Here is a 21,076-nt window from a genome sequence, read left to right as displayed (position 1 = left end):
GACCCCCTTGAGGCTGAATCCGAGCGGCTTCAGACCTCAGACAGGGGCACAGGCGCAGCAACTTCCTCCTCCTCAGTTTGCCCTCCCGTTGACCAATCACTGCGCATCAGACCCCCATATTCCAGCAAATTCAAGCCTCCCATCAGCAAGAGGCTGCGGGCAACCGACCCTGGCTGGCCAGGCTGGGTGACAAGCCCCCCTGCCCGCCTGCACATAACTGCAGTCATTCCCCCCCCCCCGAGTCACGCTTGCCACCCATTCTAGCGCCCTGCGTCTGCGCACCATGTCACAAAGTCTATTGACCATGGAGTGGATCTCAAACTACAGGCTTCAAAAAGGCATGCTCGAGGACTACCTCAGGGGAATTTTCAAGACCTTACTAGTCCAAGCAGAGGCAAGTACACTTGCACCACGTCCTCAATCGCGTCTCTCTGCACTCCGAACCTCGTGAGGAGGGACGGAATCACCATCACGAATCCCCGATCCTCGATGCAAGATGAAAGACGCACCCACGCCTACCAATGCGCCGTGCTCAACGACACCCGACTCCTCCTTAGCGGCCTTCACTGACCTTTCCTGCGATTGCGCACTTCAGGAAATCGACGACTACTATGTCGTGGAACTGCCACGCGCATTGAGCCCGGTTTGTGTTTTCGCTTTTCTTCTTCTTCTCCAACCTTTTTGCCAACCAACGCACTTCCTCCCCTTTCCTCCCATGCACAAGAGGCCCTCAGGTTCAACCTGGGAACGGACATTGTAATTGGAACTGACTCTCGCTTGCTTGCAAAACAGATTGAAAGAAGCCACATTCGCAGACAGCTGCGCTTGAGGGAGAGGAGGCACTACCGATGATGGCCGGAGGGCAGACAGCCACACCCGCCGCCGCTGCACGACACCGCAGACTTCAACGGTGGCGCTGGTGACGATGGACTAGCAGCATCTAGGGCGACTGGGGGGATGGGATGGGGCGAGGAAGGAAGGGAAGGGAAGGGAAGGGAAGGGAAGGGAAGGGAAGGGAAGGGAAGGGAAGGGAAGGGAAGGGAAGGGAAGGGAAGGGAAGGGAAGGGAAGGGATAGGATAGAAGGGATGTGATGGGAGAGATCGGCTCTCACCATCTACACCGCCTGTAATACGTCTCCTTGGTCTCTTTGACTTGCTCAACGACTTGTATTTCGATTTCCTGTTCTCGGCCACTTGCTCGAGCTTTTCTCTTTTCTTGCTGGCACGGCTTTAACAGTGGAACTGGAGAATGATTAGTTTCGTCGTCCCCTTTTTTCATCAACCTTGCACCAATCGGTGTCAACAGTACCTCTTCTGTTAACCCTTTACGCTTTCCACAAGCACTCTCTTGTACCTACTCGGCTCTCATACCAGGATGGTTTTTGCTCACTGCGTTTTGAGGCCTCGGATGGCCTGCCCAGTGGCCATCGTCACGTTCAATCACACAAGTTGCACTCAAGATTGAATTCCATTCTCGTGTCGCTGATGAGGGTTTTGCGGGATTCGACACTCTTTCGACGATGTTCCCTCTCATGCGACGTATTCTCTCATAGGCCACGCACAGAGGCACCATCCACTTGGCACTAATTTAATCCTGACCGAGAGTCGACTCGCAGTGCCATTCGACTAATAGATCTACCTACCACCACTCTGCTCGAACCGCAAGAACGGGCATCCGTTGATTGCATTTCGCTCGCGATGCCATTCCCAGCGCTCTGAAGCTCCCGGGGGGATTTAACACCCGAAGTAGGGATATTCGCTCACGGTGATTGAGACTGCGCGCCTGGATTTCCCCGCAGAATCACCGCGAAACAATGTCGCCAATCGCCATCTCCAATCCGGGGCGCGCTCATATCGATGCATTAGTCCCTCTCATCTCACATCAATTCGCAAGATGGTCATCAATCAGCAGCTGGCAGGCAGCACTCAGCACAGCGACGGGCTCGCTGCCTCATTTCCTTCCAGGGCTGGTGCTTATTTTTGGCAACTGAGCCTCAGATTCCCGCCGCAGCCACCAACCAACAGCAAAGTCGCTGAAACGGCATCAAGTGGGACCAAGCGATGCTAGTGCCCGCTCCCAGTCGCAAATTGATTGGGCTTGGGTGTTTTGTCTTTCGTTGCCGCTCCCTGGAATGTCTCAGCGTGCAGGCGGGGCTGACAAGTTTGTTTCCAACGGGCCCCAATGCAAGCGCCGGGCCCGGCTCAAATCCTGCACCCAGCCTGCATCTCGACTCACCCGAAATGATTGCCGGCCGGATCAAGACAAGCAGCGCCTCACCCCAGGGCCCGTTGGAAGGACGCGCCCAGCCGAATTAGCCAGACACGCGCCTCTCATCAGGTTGGTACAAGAAGGAAGTGGCCGCTCTGTGCACACAAAAGACGGGGCCCAACGTCATCTTGTCTTTTCCTGCTGCTCTTTCCTAGCCGTCATTTTTCATTGTCCGTTAGCAACAGGGGGGAAAGGGAAAGGGAGAATACCGACCATTTAATCACTAATCACGCCCGACCACCACGGACATGGCCAAATTCGACCTCCTCCTCCTCAGCTTCCTGTCCCTCGGTGCATCCGCCCTCACAACCGGCCTCCTAGGCCCACGGGTCTGCGGCCAGACGGTCGGCCCGTCTTCGATCCTGTCCATCAGCAAAGAAAACCGGGACGAGCCGGCAAAGGCATACGACCCCTACGTCGCGCTGAACCAGCTGGTCGACGGCGCAGGGAACAAGGTCGGTGTGGCCGCCATCCTGCGCTTCACGCCGCCAGCGCCCGGCTCCGGCTCCTCGGCCAGCAGCCCGCCGGCGGCGTGCGAGTTCACCCTGAGCTTCCCGGCGTCGCGCTTCGGCGACGTGCAGCTCGGCCGCGCCGACTGGCAGAAGCCGCCCGAGATCGCCATCTCCAAGATCACCAACCTCGGGGCCCCTGGGGCCCCGCTCCCGTCGTACAACCAGCTCAACGTCGTGCCGGGCCCCTGGGCCACCGCCACCGTGTCGCGCGGCCTGCACGCCGTCGCCGGCGCCGAGCCCTGCGACACCGCCGCCGACTACCTCCTCGAGATCCCGGACTGGATCGCCGTCAACATGGGCGTCTCGTGGCCCAACGACGTGCTGCCTGCTGCTGGGGACGCGGGCGGCGCGGACGTTGACGAGTTTCTCGGCGTCTACTTGCGCCACGTCTGCTGAGTCCGATGAGTCAGATGAAGGGAGTCAGTCTAGCGCAGTCGCCGTAATTAGTTAATTTTTAGTTGTTTCATGAACGCAGCGAGGGGGACGCTGTTGCTAATTGTGCATTTGTGTTGTGTCTGGGTGTTTATTATGGGGTGTTTGGGGCCTGGTGGGGTTTAGGAATTGGGGACTGCATTGCGACGGCGTTTTTGTATTGGGGTGGGCTGCGAAAATGAAACGGAAAATAAGGGACCTGGCGATAATGTCGAATCCAATTAGTAATTGATGCGAGGCGCGCAAACTTCTTGCGTTGCCCATTGCTTCAGATGTCATTTACTTTGCATCTGTTTTTGAGGAAAGAACGGTCGTTGCTCTCACCCTGTTCAAGTGCGCATCCTCCCATCGTGACAAAGTGACATCGGCCCCACCTTCGACTTGGGCGCCGTCATCGACGTAGCGCTCTTTCCACCTTCCCATCGGTTTCCCGCCCGGGATATTTCGCTGCTCTTCGTGAAGCTCGTATCTTTTCTGCTGGCTATTGCAAGCCCAGGCAGGCTCATCCTCTTCTAGCTCGCCTCCGCGCCCCACGATCGAGGGTCAATCGCGCTGTCGACTGTTCGAGCTCACGTGACCCTCTGGTTGGTTGCTGCACTGCCCTACCCTCCGTGGCTGGCAGGGAAGGCGATCGACGCAAATGGCTTTGTTACTCGTTGCCGCATTGCAGGCCGGGCATTTCGGGCTCCAAGTCCGATCTAGCTATGGAATAATTGAAGATTATTCCAACGTCAACTCAGCCGTCTCACGGCCCCACAAACGACCCGAAGGAGGGATGCACCCGCTTCGAAATGGACATCATCGCCGACCGCCCCGCGAACCCACAGCCCCACGGCCCCACTCCAGCGTTGAACAGTGGACTTTGGAGAGAGCTCAGCTCAGGGCACAACACAACATCCACAGGAAGCGAGTAATCCTCCAACCAAGTCAGAACCGGCATGCGACCCTGTCTAAACGGATTTCTGACATGAGCGGATTATTCATTATGCGCAAGCTGCATAGACAGTCGCGTCATGTGGCTGTGGCTCAATGTTTGATGTTTGCCAGGCGCTGACGGCGCTTCATCAAATTCAGAAGGAATCCACGGACACCAAATCCCACCTTCCCACCCGCCCCAGGCTCCGCTTCACACCCACCCGCCTCAGGCTCCACTTCACACCCGCCCGCTTCATGCTCCTCTTCATGCTCTTACGCCCCCACAGGTTTCGGGTACCTCAGCCAAAGCCTGCACTTTGCCAACCCCCAAGGCCCAGCAAAAAGCCCAAGTCAGTGTTCGGAGAATGCACGGGATTGGGGGCTGGCATACAAGGCTAGCAGGCTAGCATACAGAACAGCCCTAGCAGCGTAGCACGCTGTGGTGCCGAGAGCCTCGGCGTGCATGCTGACAAGGGCTCGTTCGTGCTGACATACATACAGAGGCCATGGACTCCAATGCTGCCCAGCCACTTACTGCCCTATTGGCCAACACTAAGAATAAATAGTACTAGGCACCTGCAGGAGCCACCTAGTTGGGTTTCTTGGGTCGCTGTTGAGGTGAGCACTCAGACTCTCGAGGGGCTTAAATCCACGTATCCCCCCTTTTTGCCTCCCTAGATCACATCTTACGGCGTAGCTCGTCCTCTAGCCTCTCCCCACCCTCCTGCAAGCGCCACTAACAGCATACATTCATCCCCAGATCACAAGCCCGAGAACACCATGCCTGCCCCACAGGACCTGATTGGCGATTTTTGGAAGAGTTTCATTACGGAGAAGCCGGGGAAAGTCACTGCCATTTTCCCCAGCAGTCTATACGAGACACTGCTTCCGCTCCCCCAGGCCGCCGACAGCAACAAGTCCCAGAAGAACTGCGGCCTGAGCTATGAGGCAGCCGCGGCCGAGTGTCGTGCAAAGGTCGCGCGCATCGTGCGGGACTGCAAGCGCACCAACAGCAAATGGACCGACCCGTCATTCGACGTCCGGGGCAACGGAATGGACTGCCTTGTCAGCCTAACATGGCGTTCGCCCGCTCCCAGGGCGAATCCTTGGACCGTCGAGGACGCCCTCAGCACCCTCCAGGAGAATCGCGTCATTGGCGAGGGGCCGTTGGGTCTCGACATCACGACTCTCCGCAAGATCCTGACACGCCAGCCCATCTACGACGACGACAATTATGAGGACTTCAACCCGAATCCGCGCTCGGTCCACCGCGTCAGCTGGATCTACGAGAATCCCCAGTTTAGCGTCGATGGCTTCTCCAGCTCTGACATCATGCAGGGCAGCAACTCGGAAGACTGCTGGTGGCTGAGCGCCGTTGCGACTATCTGCCACCGCAAGGACCTCATGGACAAGATTTGCGTGGCCAGAGACGAAGACTGCGGTGTCTACGGCTTCGTCTTTCACCGCGACGGCGCCTGGGTGCCCACCGTCGTTGATGACAACCTTTTCCTCAAGGAGCCCGACTTTTCCGCCCTAGGCGGGAGCATTTGTGATCCCACCAACAGCGTGATGAGCACATACAGAAAGGCAAACCAGACAGGCTCCGAGGCGCTCTACTTTGCCTCTTGCCGGGACGCCAACGAGACCTGGCTCCCGCTCATGGAGAAGGCCTACGCCAAAGCCCATGGCGATTTCCACTCCATCTGGGGAGGCTGGGTTGGCGAGGGCGTCGAAGATCTCACGGGCGGCATCTACTCGGAAATGGTTCTCGAAGATGTTCTGTCCAGAGAGCATCTCTGGAAGGAGCTGCTCAACGAGGACAAGCACTTTGTTTTTGGCCTCGACATCCTCGACCAGAACGCCTCGGGGGACAAGAACGGACTGGCCAATGCCCATGCTTATTCGCTTCTCGAGGCCCGGGAGGAAAAGGGGGAGGACGGGAAGCCCGTGAGGCTCGTCAAAGTCAGGTAGGTCCCAGAACATGAAACTCGAGTCTTGAAGTTTTGGTCTAGATCCTTACAAGCTCCCAGAAACCCATGGGGCCAGCGTGGTGGCGATGGCGCCGGCGAATGGAACGGCCCCTGGAGCGATGGCTCAAAGGAGTGGACGCCCTACTGGGTAAGAAACTAACCGCTGTTACTCTACAGCAAACGTGGCATCATGCTTTCAGACTTCTGACAAGTAGAGCAGCTCATCAAACTTGACTACCGCTTCGAGAACGACGGCGTGTTCTGGATGACATACCAGGACATGCTCCTCACCTTTACCAACCTCTACCGCACCCGCCTCTTTGACGACCAATGGACCGTGACGCAGGAGTGGACGAGTGTCAGTGTGGCATGGTTGACGGGATATCTGCAACAGAAATTTGTTGTCGAAGTCAAGAAGTCTGGCACCGTCGTGTTTGTGTTGCAGCAGGTAAGCAAACTTGCTCTTTGGCTTTCCCGAACTTCTCGAGGCTAACATTCGCGACCCGTCTCTTTCCAGCTTGACACGCGTTATTTCCGCGGCCTTGAAGGCGAGTATAATTACTTGCTGCACTTCATCCTGCAGAAACAAGACGCGGAGCCAGGCGACTACATCTGCCGTGTGCAGCCCAAGGCCGAGAATTTTTGGCAGGCCAGCCGGTCCGTGACCTGCGAGGCCGATCTCGAGCCAGGCGTGTACGAGATCCTGCCCAAGATCACGGCCTTGAAGGACACGTCCCGCGAGCCCGTCGAGGCCGTCGTGCAGGCCAAGGCCGACGTCAAGCCGCAGAAGCTGCGCCAGGTCGGCCTCAGCTTCGATATTGCACACTCCAAGGCGCTCAAATCTGCTACATCTCCGAAGGCGGAGGAGAAAGAGGCCGAGGCCGAGGCTGCTGTTGCAGAGAACAAGGAAGAGGCTACAGATTCTAAGGAAGAGCTTGCCGACGCCAAAGAAACACTTGCTGATGCCAAAGAGGAAGAAAAAAATAAGGAAGAACAAGAAAGCGAGACAGAGGACGAAGATGATGAATCGAGCGAAGAGAGCAGCGAAGAGGGTTCCAAGAAAGGCGAAGCGAAGAAAGAGGGCGGGGAGAAGAAAGACGATAAGAAGGAAAAGAAAACAGAGAAGAAAGATGGAGATGGAGACGACAAGACCGAGGCAGCAACCGCCCCCGAGTCTAAAGAGAGCGCCGCTGCATCCGTCAAGTCGGAGAGGGAGTCAGTAAACAGCGAGGCCGGAGGCGACAAGGACGACGTGTCGAGCCTCGGCGGCGGCGACAACGAGCCCAAGGTCTGGAACGCCGTGTGCGTGATTGGGCTCCGCGTCTACTCGCAGGACGAGGAGATCACCATCCAGCTCGCCGACCCCAAGAATCCCCAGGAGGCGTCGAGTCTTGCGGTGCAGTGAGGGCTGTGCGACGACGCATGTGTCTTGCGGAGAGAGGGCCCCGTGCATGTTAGCAGCAGTATCTTTTCATGCTATTGTTTTCGCTGAGAAGTGGAAGGGCGTTCTTGATTATATGTTGATCTCTACGATTTGTATTAATATCTACAGACAGACAGACAGACAGGCAGGCAGGCAGGCAGGCAAACACTGACCATCGTTTTCTCACTTTGTTACCTCGTTCTAATTCGGGTACCTTAGTCTACAGGAGCGCCGTGAGACAAAAAAAAAAGGAGAAAAGGCTGAGTCTGCCAGGGGCGGCCGACATAAACACTGATAATCATCACTTGCCCTTTGCCCCTCCCCCCTTCTTCCGCTGCTGCTTCCGCTGGCCGCTCCCCGCCGTTCCACCACCACCACCGCCAAAACCGCCGAAACCGCCGAAACCGCTCGGCTTCGGCTTGAGGCCGGAGCCAGAGCCGGAGCCACTATCATAGCTCTCCGACTTGGAGCACGTCACATCGCCGCAATCATATTCGGTTTCGAGCTTTCTAGAGGCCGTGGCCTTGCCCGCGGACATAGTCTAGGCAACCGTGCCGGAAGCGCACCTGTCGTTGGGAAATTTCATCAGTGGGTTAGTTATTCGGCCTCGTGTGTATGTCGCACTTGCCGCCAACGCTGGGGTGGATGGCTTACATGGCTGCGAGTACGGAGCAGTAGTTACTTTTGTACGTGATATGGTTCTTGTTGCAGTGAGTCAGGTAGTGAGTGGGTGATTGACCGGCTGACGAGCGAGATAGATTCCTAGCGTGGTGTTGTGCCTAAAGGAGATGAGAGAGGTAATTAGGTGATGGGTGCTGAGCTTGTGGGTTTAGATGGTGTTTTTTCCCGGGATGGATGCGTTATGGCGGCTGGACTTTATACTTTGGGGGCGAGGGTTGTTTCGTTGTATGGTGCTCTGAAGTGGATATAATCGATTCACCAATCAGCCTCGTTCTCAGCCATGCCGAGTCAGACATGAATCGGACAAGGCCAATGATTGGAATCCGAGAGCAACGCAGAGAACAACCAGGGGCAATGAAACGGGGTTATACGTGATGATTAGTGGAGGAAGAGTGACTGGTTACGCAAGATGGCCACATGGCTCCATATTCTAATATGGTATTTGATATGGGACAGGTAGTCTATCACTTTTCTTTGCTCTCTGAAACTGTGTGTCTATCGCTCTGACTAGCATGACTGGGAATCTGGGGTGAGAAGTCGAACTTTACCAAAACGTGAAACTATCTAGTGTCATAGGCTGTCTAGTTTCAGGGGGAGAGGAGTGACTAACGATCTAAGATAGACACCCAGTAATAAATACCAATATGATATTATATTTCGTAACAAGGCTTGCTTAAGGAACGAACTCCACAGCTAGATTTGTCTCACAACCGAAATGGCCCATACCCATCACCACGCACACATCAAAATACGAATACGATATTTCATAGGTAATCTGTTCTTTTTTCTTTGTCCCGTGAGACTTTGTGTTTCTTGCCACGATTAGCTGGCCCGGACTCTTCAGTGCAAGGTGGAAACTCACCAGAAGCAAAGCCCCTTTGTGTCTTGAGCTGTCCTATTTAAGCTTTCTTTGTTCATTATGATGTATCAGATGCCCCTAGAATTGTCAGAGCCTGGCCCACGGCACGCAGAGAGGCACTTCTATTTCCGGCCACGCCAACGCGGGTCGCTTGCTCCGACTTTGTTCGACACCCACAGTACACCCAAAAGGTAAACTCTCGGCTGACAGCCAAGTAGACCACTTTTTTCCTCTTCATTTATCTCTCTTTCTCTCTCTCTCTCTCTCTACATAGACACAAACACACACACCCCATTCTTTACCAATTCCTCTGCCGCAAATATGTCCAACTCTGACGCTGGAACTGACACTGGGTTTCAACTTAGAAGCAAGGACGAGGTCGAATGCAACGATGTCGTGAAATACGATGACACGGGCACCTTGGCCGGGGCTAAGTACCATCGGTGGGAGCTGGGGTCGGTGCGGGAGGACGACGCGCTGTATATAACCGAGTTGCTGCCGGGCCCGGCGTCGACACACAACATTGAGCAGATCCGCGCCGCGCTCACGCGGGCGCCCAGCGAGAACATCTTCCCCCAGCTGCCCATCCCGTGGTTCTTCGAGCGGACGGGCGTGACGGTGCACGACTCGTACGACACGGAGCCCGACCCGGCCGTCTACTACCTGAAGCGCCCGTGGCTGGCCGGCTACGACGCCGAGCGCGCCGCCGCCGTCAACAGGCCCGACCAGGTCGCCATATGGTTCGCCCACGAGATCAAGGCCCTGGAGCATCTCGCGCGCTGCGACCCGCACCCCAACATCGTGCGCTACCACGGCTGCCGCATGCGTCGCGGCCGCGTCACGGGCATCATGCTCGGCCGCGTGCCCGGCGACACTATCCAGAACCACCTCAAAGCCGGCAAGAAGATTAAGAACCGAAGGGCCTTCTTCAAGGCCCTGACCTCGGCCGTCACCTACCTGCACGACGTCGTCAGCCTCGCCCACAACGACATCCAGCCCACCAACGTCATGGTCAGCCCCGACGGGACTACTCCGACGCTCATCGACTTCAACTCCGCCTTGCCGGATGGCGAAGAGATGATGCTCTGCTCAATGTGCGTTCTTTTCCTTTTCGGTTCACCAAAGAAGAAAGAAAACTAGAACGAAACTTTGGCTAATTCAGGCAACTCATCGTTCAGACACTCGTGTTGGGGCAACGACCCCCTGGACATGGTCCCCGAGACGTACTTCAACGGGCCCATGGGCGCCCATCCGACGTCCAGAAAGTCGCGCGACCTCGCCGCGCTGGATCGGCTGCGCACCCGGATCGACAACCCCGAGTTCGGGCCCCGCAGTTTAGCTATACAAGAAGGTCGGGAATTTTTCGAGGCAGGCCGGAGGCTGGGTAACGAAGCCAGAGAGCGAATAGCCGCAAAGATGCGGGAATCCAATGCCGAGTCCGACTAATTAACGACCAGAGGGTGGTTTGAGGGCAGAGACTGCATCAACCAGCCTACGGAGCCCTGTGAGCAAACGGCGCACAGAAAACGGCGCACAGAAGGGACAAAAGGTCCGGGGAGTTGTTAAACGAGTGGCATGGGTTGCTCAGTGCTGATGATCAGGGGCTCAGGGGGCCAGAGCAACAAGGGGTCTACATACCTACTTCCACCCTGACCCAATTTAATTTAGTTCGATTGCGTTTAGTTTTTCTTCACCAACCTACTCCGTACAAGGCAGTGATCCCGCCCGTCTTCTGGTAAGAGGTCCGGTATCGCACTTGTCGTTCATTTCCTTGACAGGGAGAACAGATCTGACAAGTATATTGAGAAAGGCATGTAGACTGAGAGGCTCCCATCACAAGAATGAAATGGATCATGCGAATCACCTTGCACACATCACCTTGCACCCTGAATGGAACACGTCAAGATATTATGCAGCTTACATGAAATTTCTGCTCTTCAGCTGCTCACCACCACCACGCCAAAACAACGCCGCCGCCAACAGCAACAACAGCAACATGTAAGGGGGTCAAGTTCCTCATCGTTCGAGCAAGGAGGAGCAGGGAGGGATGTGAAATTTAGCGTAGTAGCTTCCATCGCCCTGCCCCAAGTGCCCCCGGGGACCCGGTCTTCAGGCTATCAAAGGTCTGCATAAACCCGGCCGTCTTCAGGATAGACGGATCTCTGCGAGCCCCTCTCCTCTCTCACCCAGACCTCTCGACCATCGTTCTAGGTGGAGGCGATCAGGCTAGCGACGGAAGTGGCCGAGGGAGGAGTGTCAACAAAGGCTACGATGCTGCCGTCCGCGACACGACCAACTTTCAACCACCTCTCTATCGCTACCGCGCATGACCTGATCACTCCACCCAGAACAAATGACCTGAGGGGGGGTTGTCTGGCGAGAGAGGAGAGGTGGCCGTTCCGTAACCGACTCCCGACCACCCACCCTGGCCGGAAAGAGAAGGGCCGTGGCATGTTTTGAGGAATCTCTAGTGCAGTGATGGAAGCACGATGAAGCAATGTCGACACCGGCTTCCGTTTTTCTTCTTATTTTGTTTTTCTTTTTGAACGGAAGTCGAAGCGACCCTGACGGTGGTGTTTTTGAGATGCTTCAGTATAGAGTTCCATCGACCCGGGCGTGAATCTTGAATAGGCTACCGCTACACCGGCAGAAAGAACAGATACCGGTTACCTGCTGCTCTGGGCGACTTGTTTATGGCTGCAACTCGAAAAACAAAGCACTGAACAACCAACCCGCAAAGATCTTTGTCGATGACTACATCCGCAGTGGCCATGTAGGCAGCGTGTTAGCAGCGCTCCGTCAGTGAAGTTGCGACATGAACAACGAAGAGGAGATGATAGCTGAGCTGGCGTGATGACACGGCTGGAACAAGTGATAGAGGGGTCCCAACAACGTGGTACTGATGATGGGGCCCGGAAGGCTGAATGAACTGACAGAGTCCCCGGGGAGAGCAAGGCAAGGGCACCGGGCGTGAGATGGATCGGTGTGCCAAATGACTGGAGGCACTGGGAAACGGAGGTGGAGAGCCAAACGAGGTAACAGAAGATTCACAGCGACGAGATATGGCCAAACCCGGAGGGTCGAGGAGAATTGCAGGAGTCCCAGCCACACAAACGCGATTGCACCGGTTGTGGGATGGGTGGGAGAAATGCGAACTTGATCTCACTCAGACCAGGACTGCCGTCATGATTGTATTGAAGAGGTGGAATTGGGATTCCATTGCTCGGCGAGGAACCGTAGGCTATCTACAACGGGGAATCGATGATGGTCTGTGAAATGGGTCCATCTGCGGCCGCAGGGAAGATGTTGCCAGTAGTCGGCCCGCAAGAAAGTCGCCGAGCTGAAATCCATCACGGGAGGCGGGCAAGGCGTCGAGCGCCATTCTCGCCAACAAATTGACGCCAGATGTTAACATTTCTAGAACAGCTTTTCCACGTCAGCAGTGTCCACGACATTGAGCATGAAAGTGTATGGTTGAGTGAGAAACGATCAGAGAGAAGATTAAAGTCGACACATTTAGGCTCGGAATCCTGCAAAGCCTATTTGGGGCCTGCACCATTCTCCGCCAGTCTTTCCGCCTAAGGATGACAATACGTAGGGTTTTCATCATGTAGTTTGCGTGTGGTGTGTTTTGGGGAAGCGCAATGGTCAACTTACATTCTCGAAGACTTCCACCGTTGCGAAGGGAAGGTTTCTTAGGCCGTCTCGGTGTAGCACGAACCACGACATGGTGTCAAGTTGTACCAAGGTGATGTTGATATAAAATCCACAGACAAAGAACAAATCCGAACAGTTAGAAATGTGAGCTCAAGAATAGGAAGCTGCTGCCGTTTCGGAAGATCTCAGGCGTGATCAAAAACTTGGGCCGTGTTAGCGATGTCGCAATCTAGGCGACGTCTTTCGCCGGGAAACTCACCAAGCGGCAGACCATGGGGTCGGCGAGAATGGGTTGCGAACTAGCGTGACAAAAGCCTACTTACTCGGCGATGTTGCGACAAAAGAAACCAGAGGGCACTGCAGGAAAGTTCGCTTCGGGAGAGTTCAAACCCAAGAGGCCGCGGACGGGAGCACTTCCTCCTTCTTCTTCTCAAACACCCTTGTGATCTTGCCCCGGTCGGCCAGATAGAAGGGATTTGAAGGAGGCGTGAACTCATTCTAGGAGATGTCGCGGCCCATATCGCTTCTTGCCAGGTGTTCTGTAGGTTTGATTACGAGTCAGGACCGGCGTCTCCGAGGGAGACTTGTGGGCAACGCGAAGAGTGGATTGATAGAAGAGGGAGAACATGAATATGAAACACAAACTTACCCGTGAATGAGCGATGCCAAAGGTATTGAAGCCGGCCGTCAGAAGGGAGCGAGATGATTGAGTGTCACGCGCATTTACAGGGCAACGGAAATGAAGCATTTGATGCAGGGAGATAAGGCTTGAATTGTCTGAAAAGGTCTAATCTCTTGTTTCCTTTGGCAGGGCCAAAAGTCTCTCTTTATAGTTATGAATAGTGGCAAAAGCTGGTGGCGAAGAATCACATAGCAGCTTCTAGAACTTTCTTGCTCACTAATCCCAATATTGTGACATGGAGGCTACGACCTGTATTCTGCCTCGTTAGCTTCCCTACGCTAGAAACTTTAGCGCGGTGAATGTTCCTGGAGAAATTCTAAGCTGGCTGAGAAGGCGGGAAGACGGAAGAGAAATTGAGGAGTAGATCGATCAAATGTCTGGGAAGAAATGCGTCGTGGTGCCTACCGCTGCAAGGAACGAAGATAAAAGAAAAGATACCTGGTCCTGCGGGTAAGGCAGGCATAGACTTGAGGTGAAGTAAGGGAGGGACGGCCGAGGCGAAGACTGGTAGGTGAAGGGTTCAAGTTTTTGAAGAGGAAGGTAATTGAAAAAGGTGTGGGGCGTGAGGACAAGAACCTAAGAGGGAGAAGAAGGCGGACCCACACTGTTGACCGGAAGGGAAGATAAGAGTGCGTCTTCAACCTCGAGTCCTCGATCGATAGGCAATGGAAGCTACGGGAGATGAGGTGCAGGGCAGTTACGTACGGCCACGCTGTGGCCTTCAGAATCCAAATGTAGGCAGGGAAGGAGCTGACAGGATGCATCTGTTCTGTCTGCTGGTGGGTGCATCAGCACACCGTAACAGCTGGCTGATTAGTTAGACAGCAAAATTTTGAAAGACATCGGCATTGAGCAGTAAATACAACCCGGGAAGGCGCTGAATATGGAACCATCAAAAATGAAGTATTAGGTGGCGTCCATGCCGAAGACGACTGCACCATTCGTAATTTCGCGCAGGCCTGGATAGCAGTGAGCCCGGGAGACGCTGCTGCCGTCTCGAGCAGTGCTTTCAAGTGTTGACATGGATAACTCGGCCATACGGTAGGTCTGTGGTGACTCTTTGAGCGGGAAGTTGGAAGGGAGAGTATCTACCTACTTAGGAGTGGGCAGTGCGATTGTTGAGGCGAGGACACGTCATGCACCCAGCAGAAAGAAGAATTCAGTGGAAGCTCGGAGTATAACCAAAACGCCGGGGCCGAAAAAGAAGAGGAAGGAGGGAACTATAGAAGCTGCCACTAGAAGTACTTATGCCTCCCAAAGAGTAAATGGGTCACAAGGATAGCGAAGACTCTAGACCAGGAAAAAGGAAAGAAACGGGAGGAAGGGGCTCGGGCATGTACGTCGGCGAAAGACGCCGAGGCCGGATGTTACACAAGTGGTGCTGGTCTAGTTCAGACTGGGTAAATTGGGGGCGAAGAAACGAGAAAGAAGCAACAACACTGGCGGGTTGGAGTTGGTTTGATCCAAATTCCAAGTCCCGGAAAGACTATGACGTGATGTGTGAATCGACAGGATCGAGGAAGCTACCAGGCTGGAATTTGGAGGGAGGCATTTTCAAGCTCCACATTAACCGGGGGAGGGGTGCAGGGGTTTCAACGATACTAGATACCGCGCAGGACGGCATTATCATTCATCTAAGGATGTTATCGACGGAGGGCGGGCGTGTGGAGGTTGCGCTGGATGGTGGGAGACGAGCTTCGCCGCTTTTCAAAAGGAAAGGAGTGGATGTAGCGAGATGCTGAATTAGCGAGCTTAGGCGTAAGAAATCACTGCACACCATATTGTCCAGGCAGCAAGGCGAGTGTTCTTTCAGTGCTTCAGCGGGAAAACAGGCAAGACGCCCACGACCATGTTGGATCTGAAAACACGCTATAACTTCTTGAAAACCGAAAAGGCATTGAATGGGTCAGGTTATCAGCGCGAAGTTCAAACTTACGTTCAAGAATGTCAAATTGGGGTAAGAAGGTCAAATTGGGGTACGAAGAGGTACTCGCCGTCGTTGTGGCGCACAAGACGGAGGGTCGTCTTTCAGTGAAACCTGTCACATACAACACTGCATTGATTGCAGGCAAAAGAGTGCTTGCGTTCCCCCGAAGTAAAAGAAGGAAGAAAGGGCAGGTGCCCTGCTAATGAGGAAAAAGAAGTCTTTGTTCGTTAAGTGGCCGGAAATGGCCAGCCGGATTACGTGACGCGGCTTCTTCCGACAAAACCCAGAGTGGCTGGCTTCCCCTTCAGTTCCTGGGCATCCAGGTTGTCCTCGAGAAAATGATGTTCTGCGTCAACGATTCTACCAACAATATAGTCGAGAATAACATTTCCGTATCCTCTCCGTGTTTTGCAACTCGGTGTTTATGGCCCCCGACCTTCTCCCCCTTTCCATGTAGGTCTTGAGTACCTATTTACCCCCAACTCGTATAAACGCCCGAAGATAATATGACCGCTGGTACTAGGATTCAATACAGGCCACAGCAGGGGACGCAATTTGTCGCCCACTTTTGAGCCACTTTTGAGCCACATTGTCAAGTCACATACCTGCATATCCCTGCATATCCCTTCATTCGTTACTTTCAGTGCTACGAGACAGACTCTCTAAAGACCCGTTACAGTCAAGATGTCTAGCCCGTTTACACCAATCTCTTATACATACGGCCATAGATGGTGGAAAACTCGGGATCCCGTCCGCTCTCCCATAGATAAGCCACTAATCGCTAGACTAGTAGTTGGGTGGGTGACCACCAGCGAATCCCTAGTGTTGTATGTTTTTGAGACTTCTTTTTTCACGGGTGTCCTTACCAGTATTCTTTTAGGCTCAATCGTGTCGTTGCGCCAGTAGCATTCCAGTGGTGGCCGTGGCGGCGGCACATCTTTTTCGTCGCTTGGCGTCATTGCTACTACAGCCGTCGCTGCGCCGCCGATGGCACCAAACAGGCTCACCCCCGTCGGGATCAGCGAACTCTTACTAGTCAACGTCATCATCACCGTCAGGCCTCTTAGAGACGATAAACCCTAGCTTCAATAAGATAGTAGCCCGACCTGTTTCTCACCATGCTGCCTACGGAGATTCAGCAGGCCATCTTCGCATTACCCCATCAGAATGAAAAAGTCGAAGGAATGCTGAAAAGAGAGTTGAAAGATCACACTTTATTCCCGAAACCCATTCTGCAACTGTAGTCTAACTTTAAAACCTAGGTTAGCTTGATTGCTTCCAAATTCCGAGGCAAGGTTCTTCCCTAAACTATAACACCTACATTACTGTTAGAACAACGCGCATTCCAGCCACATAGAGGTAGCTGTAGCAACGCATTCACCAGCCACATAGGCGGCGGTAGAGGCGTAGGAGTCCCAGATTCCATATAAGTGGCCTACGGCCACCTCTTTCTTCTAGATAGACATAGACAACAATGACCATCACTTGAACCACCAGCTTTCGGCGTGCAGCACGCCCTGTTGTTTCCAGTACCGGTACCTGGTGAGTCCAACAATTACCTAGTTCAAGTCGGCACGCCCGCATTTGAAAAATAATACTACCCAACATAATGGCGACTACCTTCCTCATTCTTTCAGATACGCACGACGATACCTTCCCCGACCCAGCGTCGCTCCCCGGCAAGGTCGATGTCGTGCTCCACTACGGGGACCTCACCATAATCGGAGGCCTGAGCAACTATAAAAAATCCATCGCCAATATCAAGGCCATCAATACCGAGCTCAGTAGCAGGTCAGGGGCGGCAGGGCCCGCCCCGGCCAATCCCGTTGATGGAGGGGCATGTCCCCACAGTTGCTCTGTTGCGTAGAGAACAGAGCAGACGTGCCCCACAATTGCTCTGTAAGCTGGAGCACAGAGCGGCGTGCTCTGTTGCTCTGCATTGAGAGACAGAGCAGCTCCCTTATTGGTTACATCACTTAGATATATACGACAACCGTGTCTACGATTCTAGATAGCTCTTGCTTGACCTCTCAAGTAAGCAATTACATTCATTGTGTGAAAGCAGGCAAATACAAGAGGCACGGCTACAAGTAGATGATGGCTGAATTCGTAACTAAACTAAAGAAGAGAAAGGAAAAAGAAGAAGCCTGCGAGTTGTGCAGGCGTTAGTTTTGTGGTGTTAGGTGTCACGGCCACCACCGTAGACCCCTCCATGCAGCTGACCCCGTACTAGCCCCAATCAGGAATAGGGCTGCAAGTGGGGCTTGCAGTCTCATTGCATGGTTACGGCACCACGGACCATAGTTCGGCCGTGCCGTAACACATTGTGTGCATACACTTTGCACAGCATTCCAGATTGACTGTGATTACCGTGCGATAGGAGCTTGCCCTTTGTTCATTCTTCATTGTTACCATACCCACCCAACCTTGCAGAGCCTGTGCTCTCTTACAGACGGACGACCCTAACAGTCGAGTGGTTTGTAACACGTTACCCACTTCTCTCCCTGGTACTAACCGAACAGAGCGCTCATTGCACAACGACAACTTGGCTACGCCTGAGCAAGACCCGGTCTTGCTAGACGACCAGTCAGAAGAAGACCCTATACCGCCCAGCGAGGACGAGGACGAGAGCGACAGCAGTAGTAAAGCGGGTTCAGTATTACCTAAAGACACCGACATTAGAGACGCCGACACGGAAGAACACGTCAGTGACGGAGTTGCCAGCGTTCTTGCATAATAGTTGGAACCCCTTATACTAGAAGACACCCACGCGGAGAGTGTCATGGCCAGCACGTCGACTCAGGCGGTGGTTCCCCCCACCGCTAACGAACTGGCACTCGAGGCTGCTCTGCAGACCTGAAGGGTGATCGTCGCCTAGATCACGGAATGCGGTAGGCTATTCGTGAAAAGGTAGGTAAATTGATGATCGAGGGAGGAAGCTCGGGAGCACTGCCCTGCCGAGGACCTTAATGTGGTCCTTTGGTGGGGCAGACGCGGTCTAACCGCGTCAGGGTAAGCCCCGCTTCCCTATGTACCTATGTACTTAAATTACACGTGCCAGTCATATGGCCTTGTCTTGGCGCTCCCTCGCTCAATCAGGCATCAAGACCGCTAACGCGCGGATCGCAGCCTTGGAGGAGGCCAACACGCAGATTGCCAAGCTTGAGAAGCACGTGAGGGCTCTCAAGACCTAGAAGGCGAAGATCCCAATGCCTCCAAGTTTTGACGGCAACAAGGCCACCTTTGAGGCCTGGGGAGGACAAGTCGAAGATTATGTCACCTTTTACGATGACCAGTTCCCGGAAGTAGCAGATGAGATCATCTTCGTAGCTGGACTACTCACAGGAGTGGCGGCTGATTAGTGGTAACCCATTGGGAAGGCCATTAGGAATGAAGACCCTATTTTTAAAACGTACGCCTTCATGGCGGGCGGAGGAGGGGCGTTCGTCCTACTGAAAAAGATGGAGTAGTACTTCGGCGACCCCAAAAAGCAGCGCCAGACGGAAGAACGCATCCTGGCGCTCAGATAGACCAAGGATATGGCCTACTACGCTACTGAGTTCCAGGCCCTCGCTGCAATATTAGACTGGACCATAAGTACCTTATAGACGGCCTTCTATGACGGGCTGAAGGACCCGGTGAAGGACGAATTCTACAAGGAGGATCGTCCCGATACGCTATAGAAGTATATTCACTACGGCCATCAAGATTGACGACAAATGGTTCCAGTGGTAGAAAGAGAAACGGGGATATTGTCACGGAATGGCCCGTGCATGACGTGGCACGTGGTCCACAACCACCTATTTCCCCGCGTCCTGCGCGGTCTCTGCCATAGCTTCCTTCTTCATCTTTAGATTCTACGAATTCAGCAATGATTACTGCAGCCCTGTCTCCTTACGTTGACTGAGCCGTGATAGATATGCCTATACGCCGATTCGGAATAAGCCTAACGACAAGAAGAAGAGGCACACTCCGAGCACCTCATATGGCACATACTCAGGACCGTTGGACGAGAGCGTCGGCGCGCTCTCTCAGACGCAGTCCAGCAATCGAGGCTAGGGATAACGGCCGCCACGTAATAAGAAGAACGACACTTGGAATAACTATGGCAAGACAGGCCACTGGGCAAGAGAATGCCGACAGCCCAAGAAGCAGGGCCTAGGAAGACCTCCACAGGAACGGAAGACCCGTTTTAACGACGCTCAGACCGTTGGAATAGTACTGGAAGATAGCGATGAAGACGAGGGCGTACCAGACTATACTACTGGAGCGCTTGCCTACGGGATTATAACAGCCTAGGGACTGGCAGCCCTGCCAGCACCGGGAATGCCCCGGCACGCCGGACCAAGCCCATTCATTCCGCTAGAAGGGAGAAGCGTCAGCGACGATGACCTTTCAGCCGATAGCAACACACTTTCTGAGTCAAGAGTTGGAGAGTACCTCTCACGACGGGAAGTCCAGAGCATTAGGCAAGGTCTAGAAGTACTTCGGGAGAGACGGGACCAGATGATCACCTTGCTCGACAACGATACCCTGTCGGCTCAGGGGCGACAGAACGCCCTAGACGAGCTAGCCTATGTCGCCTGGCAGAGGGCCAACAGCCTGGGAGAACTCAACGAGGAAACCAGAGAACGAGACGAGCTAGCTCCGGTTGAGAGCTGGATCGGACTGGAAGAACGAGAGGAGATTTGCCGCGTACGAAGACCGGCGGGATCTACCCGAGTTAGAAGAGCCATTCTGGATGTCGCCGACCATGAAGAAGAGGTGGGAGACGCACACCAGCTCGACCCCGAACACCCGGAACACGAAGAAATGGATTGGGTGAGCTGCATTTACGACACATGCCGCGCTCATTTCGCACCGAAGTGGCAGTACAACCATTTCCCGGCTAGGGCACCCGAAGAAGCAGTGGTTAGGGTGTATAGGCACGTACCCACTTGGCAGACGCGAGTCATTACGATCTCGGAAGACGATCAGGAGCCAGAAGTCCTGATAGAACCCCTTTCGTCCAAGGACCGCCGGGAAGGCAAGGCCAGTTGGAGATCTTGCGAGAATATCGACTGTGCCATCCATCAGAGGCAGAAGCTAGTGGACTATAACAGAACGCGTCACTACCACCTACGGAGGATCGAGCAGAAATACCGGCGGGTCGCTAGAAAACGAGAAAAGCGCGCCCAAATCGCCGAAGGAAACCCTCAGGAGCTCTTAGAAGAGTTCCAGCAGCTCAGCAGACTTGAGCACGACCCCTGGTCAGCCCTGAGAAACACTAGAGAAGAGAGACTACAGTGCTACAAATAGCGGCAGCTACGTGAGCATTTGGGAAACGGCTTGCGGGCCTCCAGCAGGCCCGGAGACGTCGAGTAACCCCAACGCCTATACGGATCGATACCGGGGACCAGAGGCGCCCTACAGTCGGATCCGCCAGAAGCCCTCAAACCCAACCTCACTCGGGCGAGCAGGTCGTCGGCAGAGTCGAAGCGGAGAAGAATTTCCCACGTGGGCTACACATTCAGGCCCAGTGCGAATGGAGGTCGAAGAAACCTCAGGAGCCAGTTACGCTCCCAGCGAAAGTCGACAATGGGAGTGATCGGAATATTATTTCGGAAGACCTCGCCAAACGACTTCGAGTCCCGTGGAGGAAGAAGAAATTGCCGGTAGTGCTACGGACCTTCGACGGAGAACTCATGAAGCATAACGGGGGCATTGTGAGAGAGAAACCCAGGAACTCTTGATCAAGGTCGATGGACAA

The 21,076-nt window shown here is 54.3% G+C and overlaps 5 protein-coding genes across 5 annotated transcripts; 4 read left to right on the top strand and 1 right to left on the bottom strand.

Annotated features, from left to right (window-relative positions):
• Positions 1-2,517: 2,517 nt before the first annotated feature.
• On the top strand, positions 2,518-3,496 carry B0T26DRAFT_775469 (uncharacterized protein; the record flags this gene model as incomplete). The annotated part of the gene is made up of 1 exon (XM_060446595.1): positions 2,518-3,496. One exon carries the CDS (start codon positions 2,518-2,520, stop codon positions 3,175-3,177), a length of 660 nt encoding a protein of 219 aa, XP_060296094.1. The 3' UTR covers positions 3,178-3,496.
• A 1,412-nt stretch (positions 3,497-4,908) lies between these two features.
• Positions 4,909-6,591, top strand: B0T26DRAFT_646798 (uncharacterized protein; the record flags this gene model as incomplete). Its single annotated transcript, XM_060437847.1, has 3 exons — positions 4,909-6,095; positions 6,159-6,246; positions 6,319-6,591. The coding sequence occupies 3 exons, from the start codon at positions 4,909-4,911 to the stop codon at positions 6,589-6,591; spliced, it is 1,548 nt and encodes a 515-aa protein (XP_060296093.1).
• Positions 6,592-6,612: 21 nt separating this feature from the next.
• Positions 6,613-7,503, top strand: B0T26DRAFT_647887 (uncharacterized protein; the record flags this gene model as incomplete). Its single annotated transcript, XM_060437947.1, has 2 exons — positions 6,613-6,990; positions 7,255-7,503. Coding segments are annotated over 2 exons (627 nt in total), but the record flags the coding sequence as incomplete, so codon positions are not given.
• Positions 7,504-9,382: 1,879 nt separating this feature from the next.
• On the top strand, positions 9,383-10,201 carry B0T26DRAFT_646271 (kinase-like domain-containing protein; the record flags this gene model as incomplete). Its single annotated transcript, XM_060437794.1, has 1 exon — positions 9,383-10,201. The coding sequence occupies one exon, from the start codon at positions 9,383-9,385 to the stop codon at positions 10,199-10,201; it is 819 nt and encodes a 272-aa protein (XP_060296091.1).
• A 5,836-nt stretch (positions 10,202-16,037) lies between these two features.
• Positions 16,038-16,539, bottom strand: B0T26DRAFT_775457 (uncharacterized protein; the record flags this gene model as incomplete). Its single annotated transcript, XM_060446594.1, has 1 exon — positions 16,038-16,539. Exon 1 carries the CDS (start codon positions 16,374-16,376, stop codon positions 16,038-16,040), a length of 339 nt encoding a protein of 112 aa, XP_060296090.1. The 5' UTR covers positions 16,377-16,539.
• Between the last annotated feature and the right edge of the window lie 4,537 nt (positions 16,540-21,076).

This window comes from Lasiosphaeria miniovina (genome assembly GCF_030549165.1).
Source record: "Lasiosphaeria miniovina strain SMH2392-1A chromosome Unknown B0T26scaffold_4, whole genome shotgun sequence".
Taxonomy (NCBI): Eukaryota; Fungi; Ascomycota; class Sordariomycetes; order Sordariales; family Lasiosphaeriaceae; genus Lasiosphaeria; species Lasiosphaeria miniovina.
This window is presented reverse-complemented; position numbering and strand designations above follow the sequence as displayed.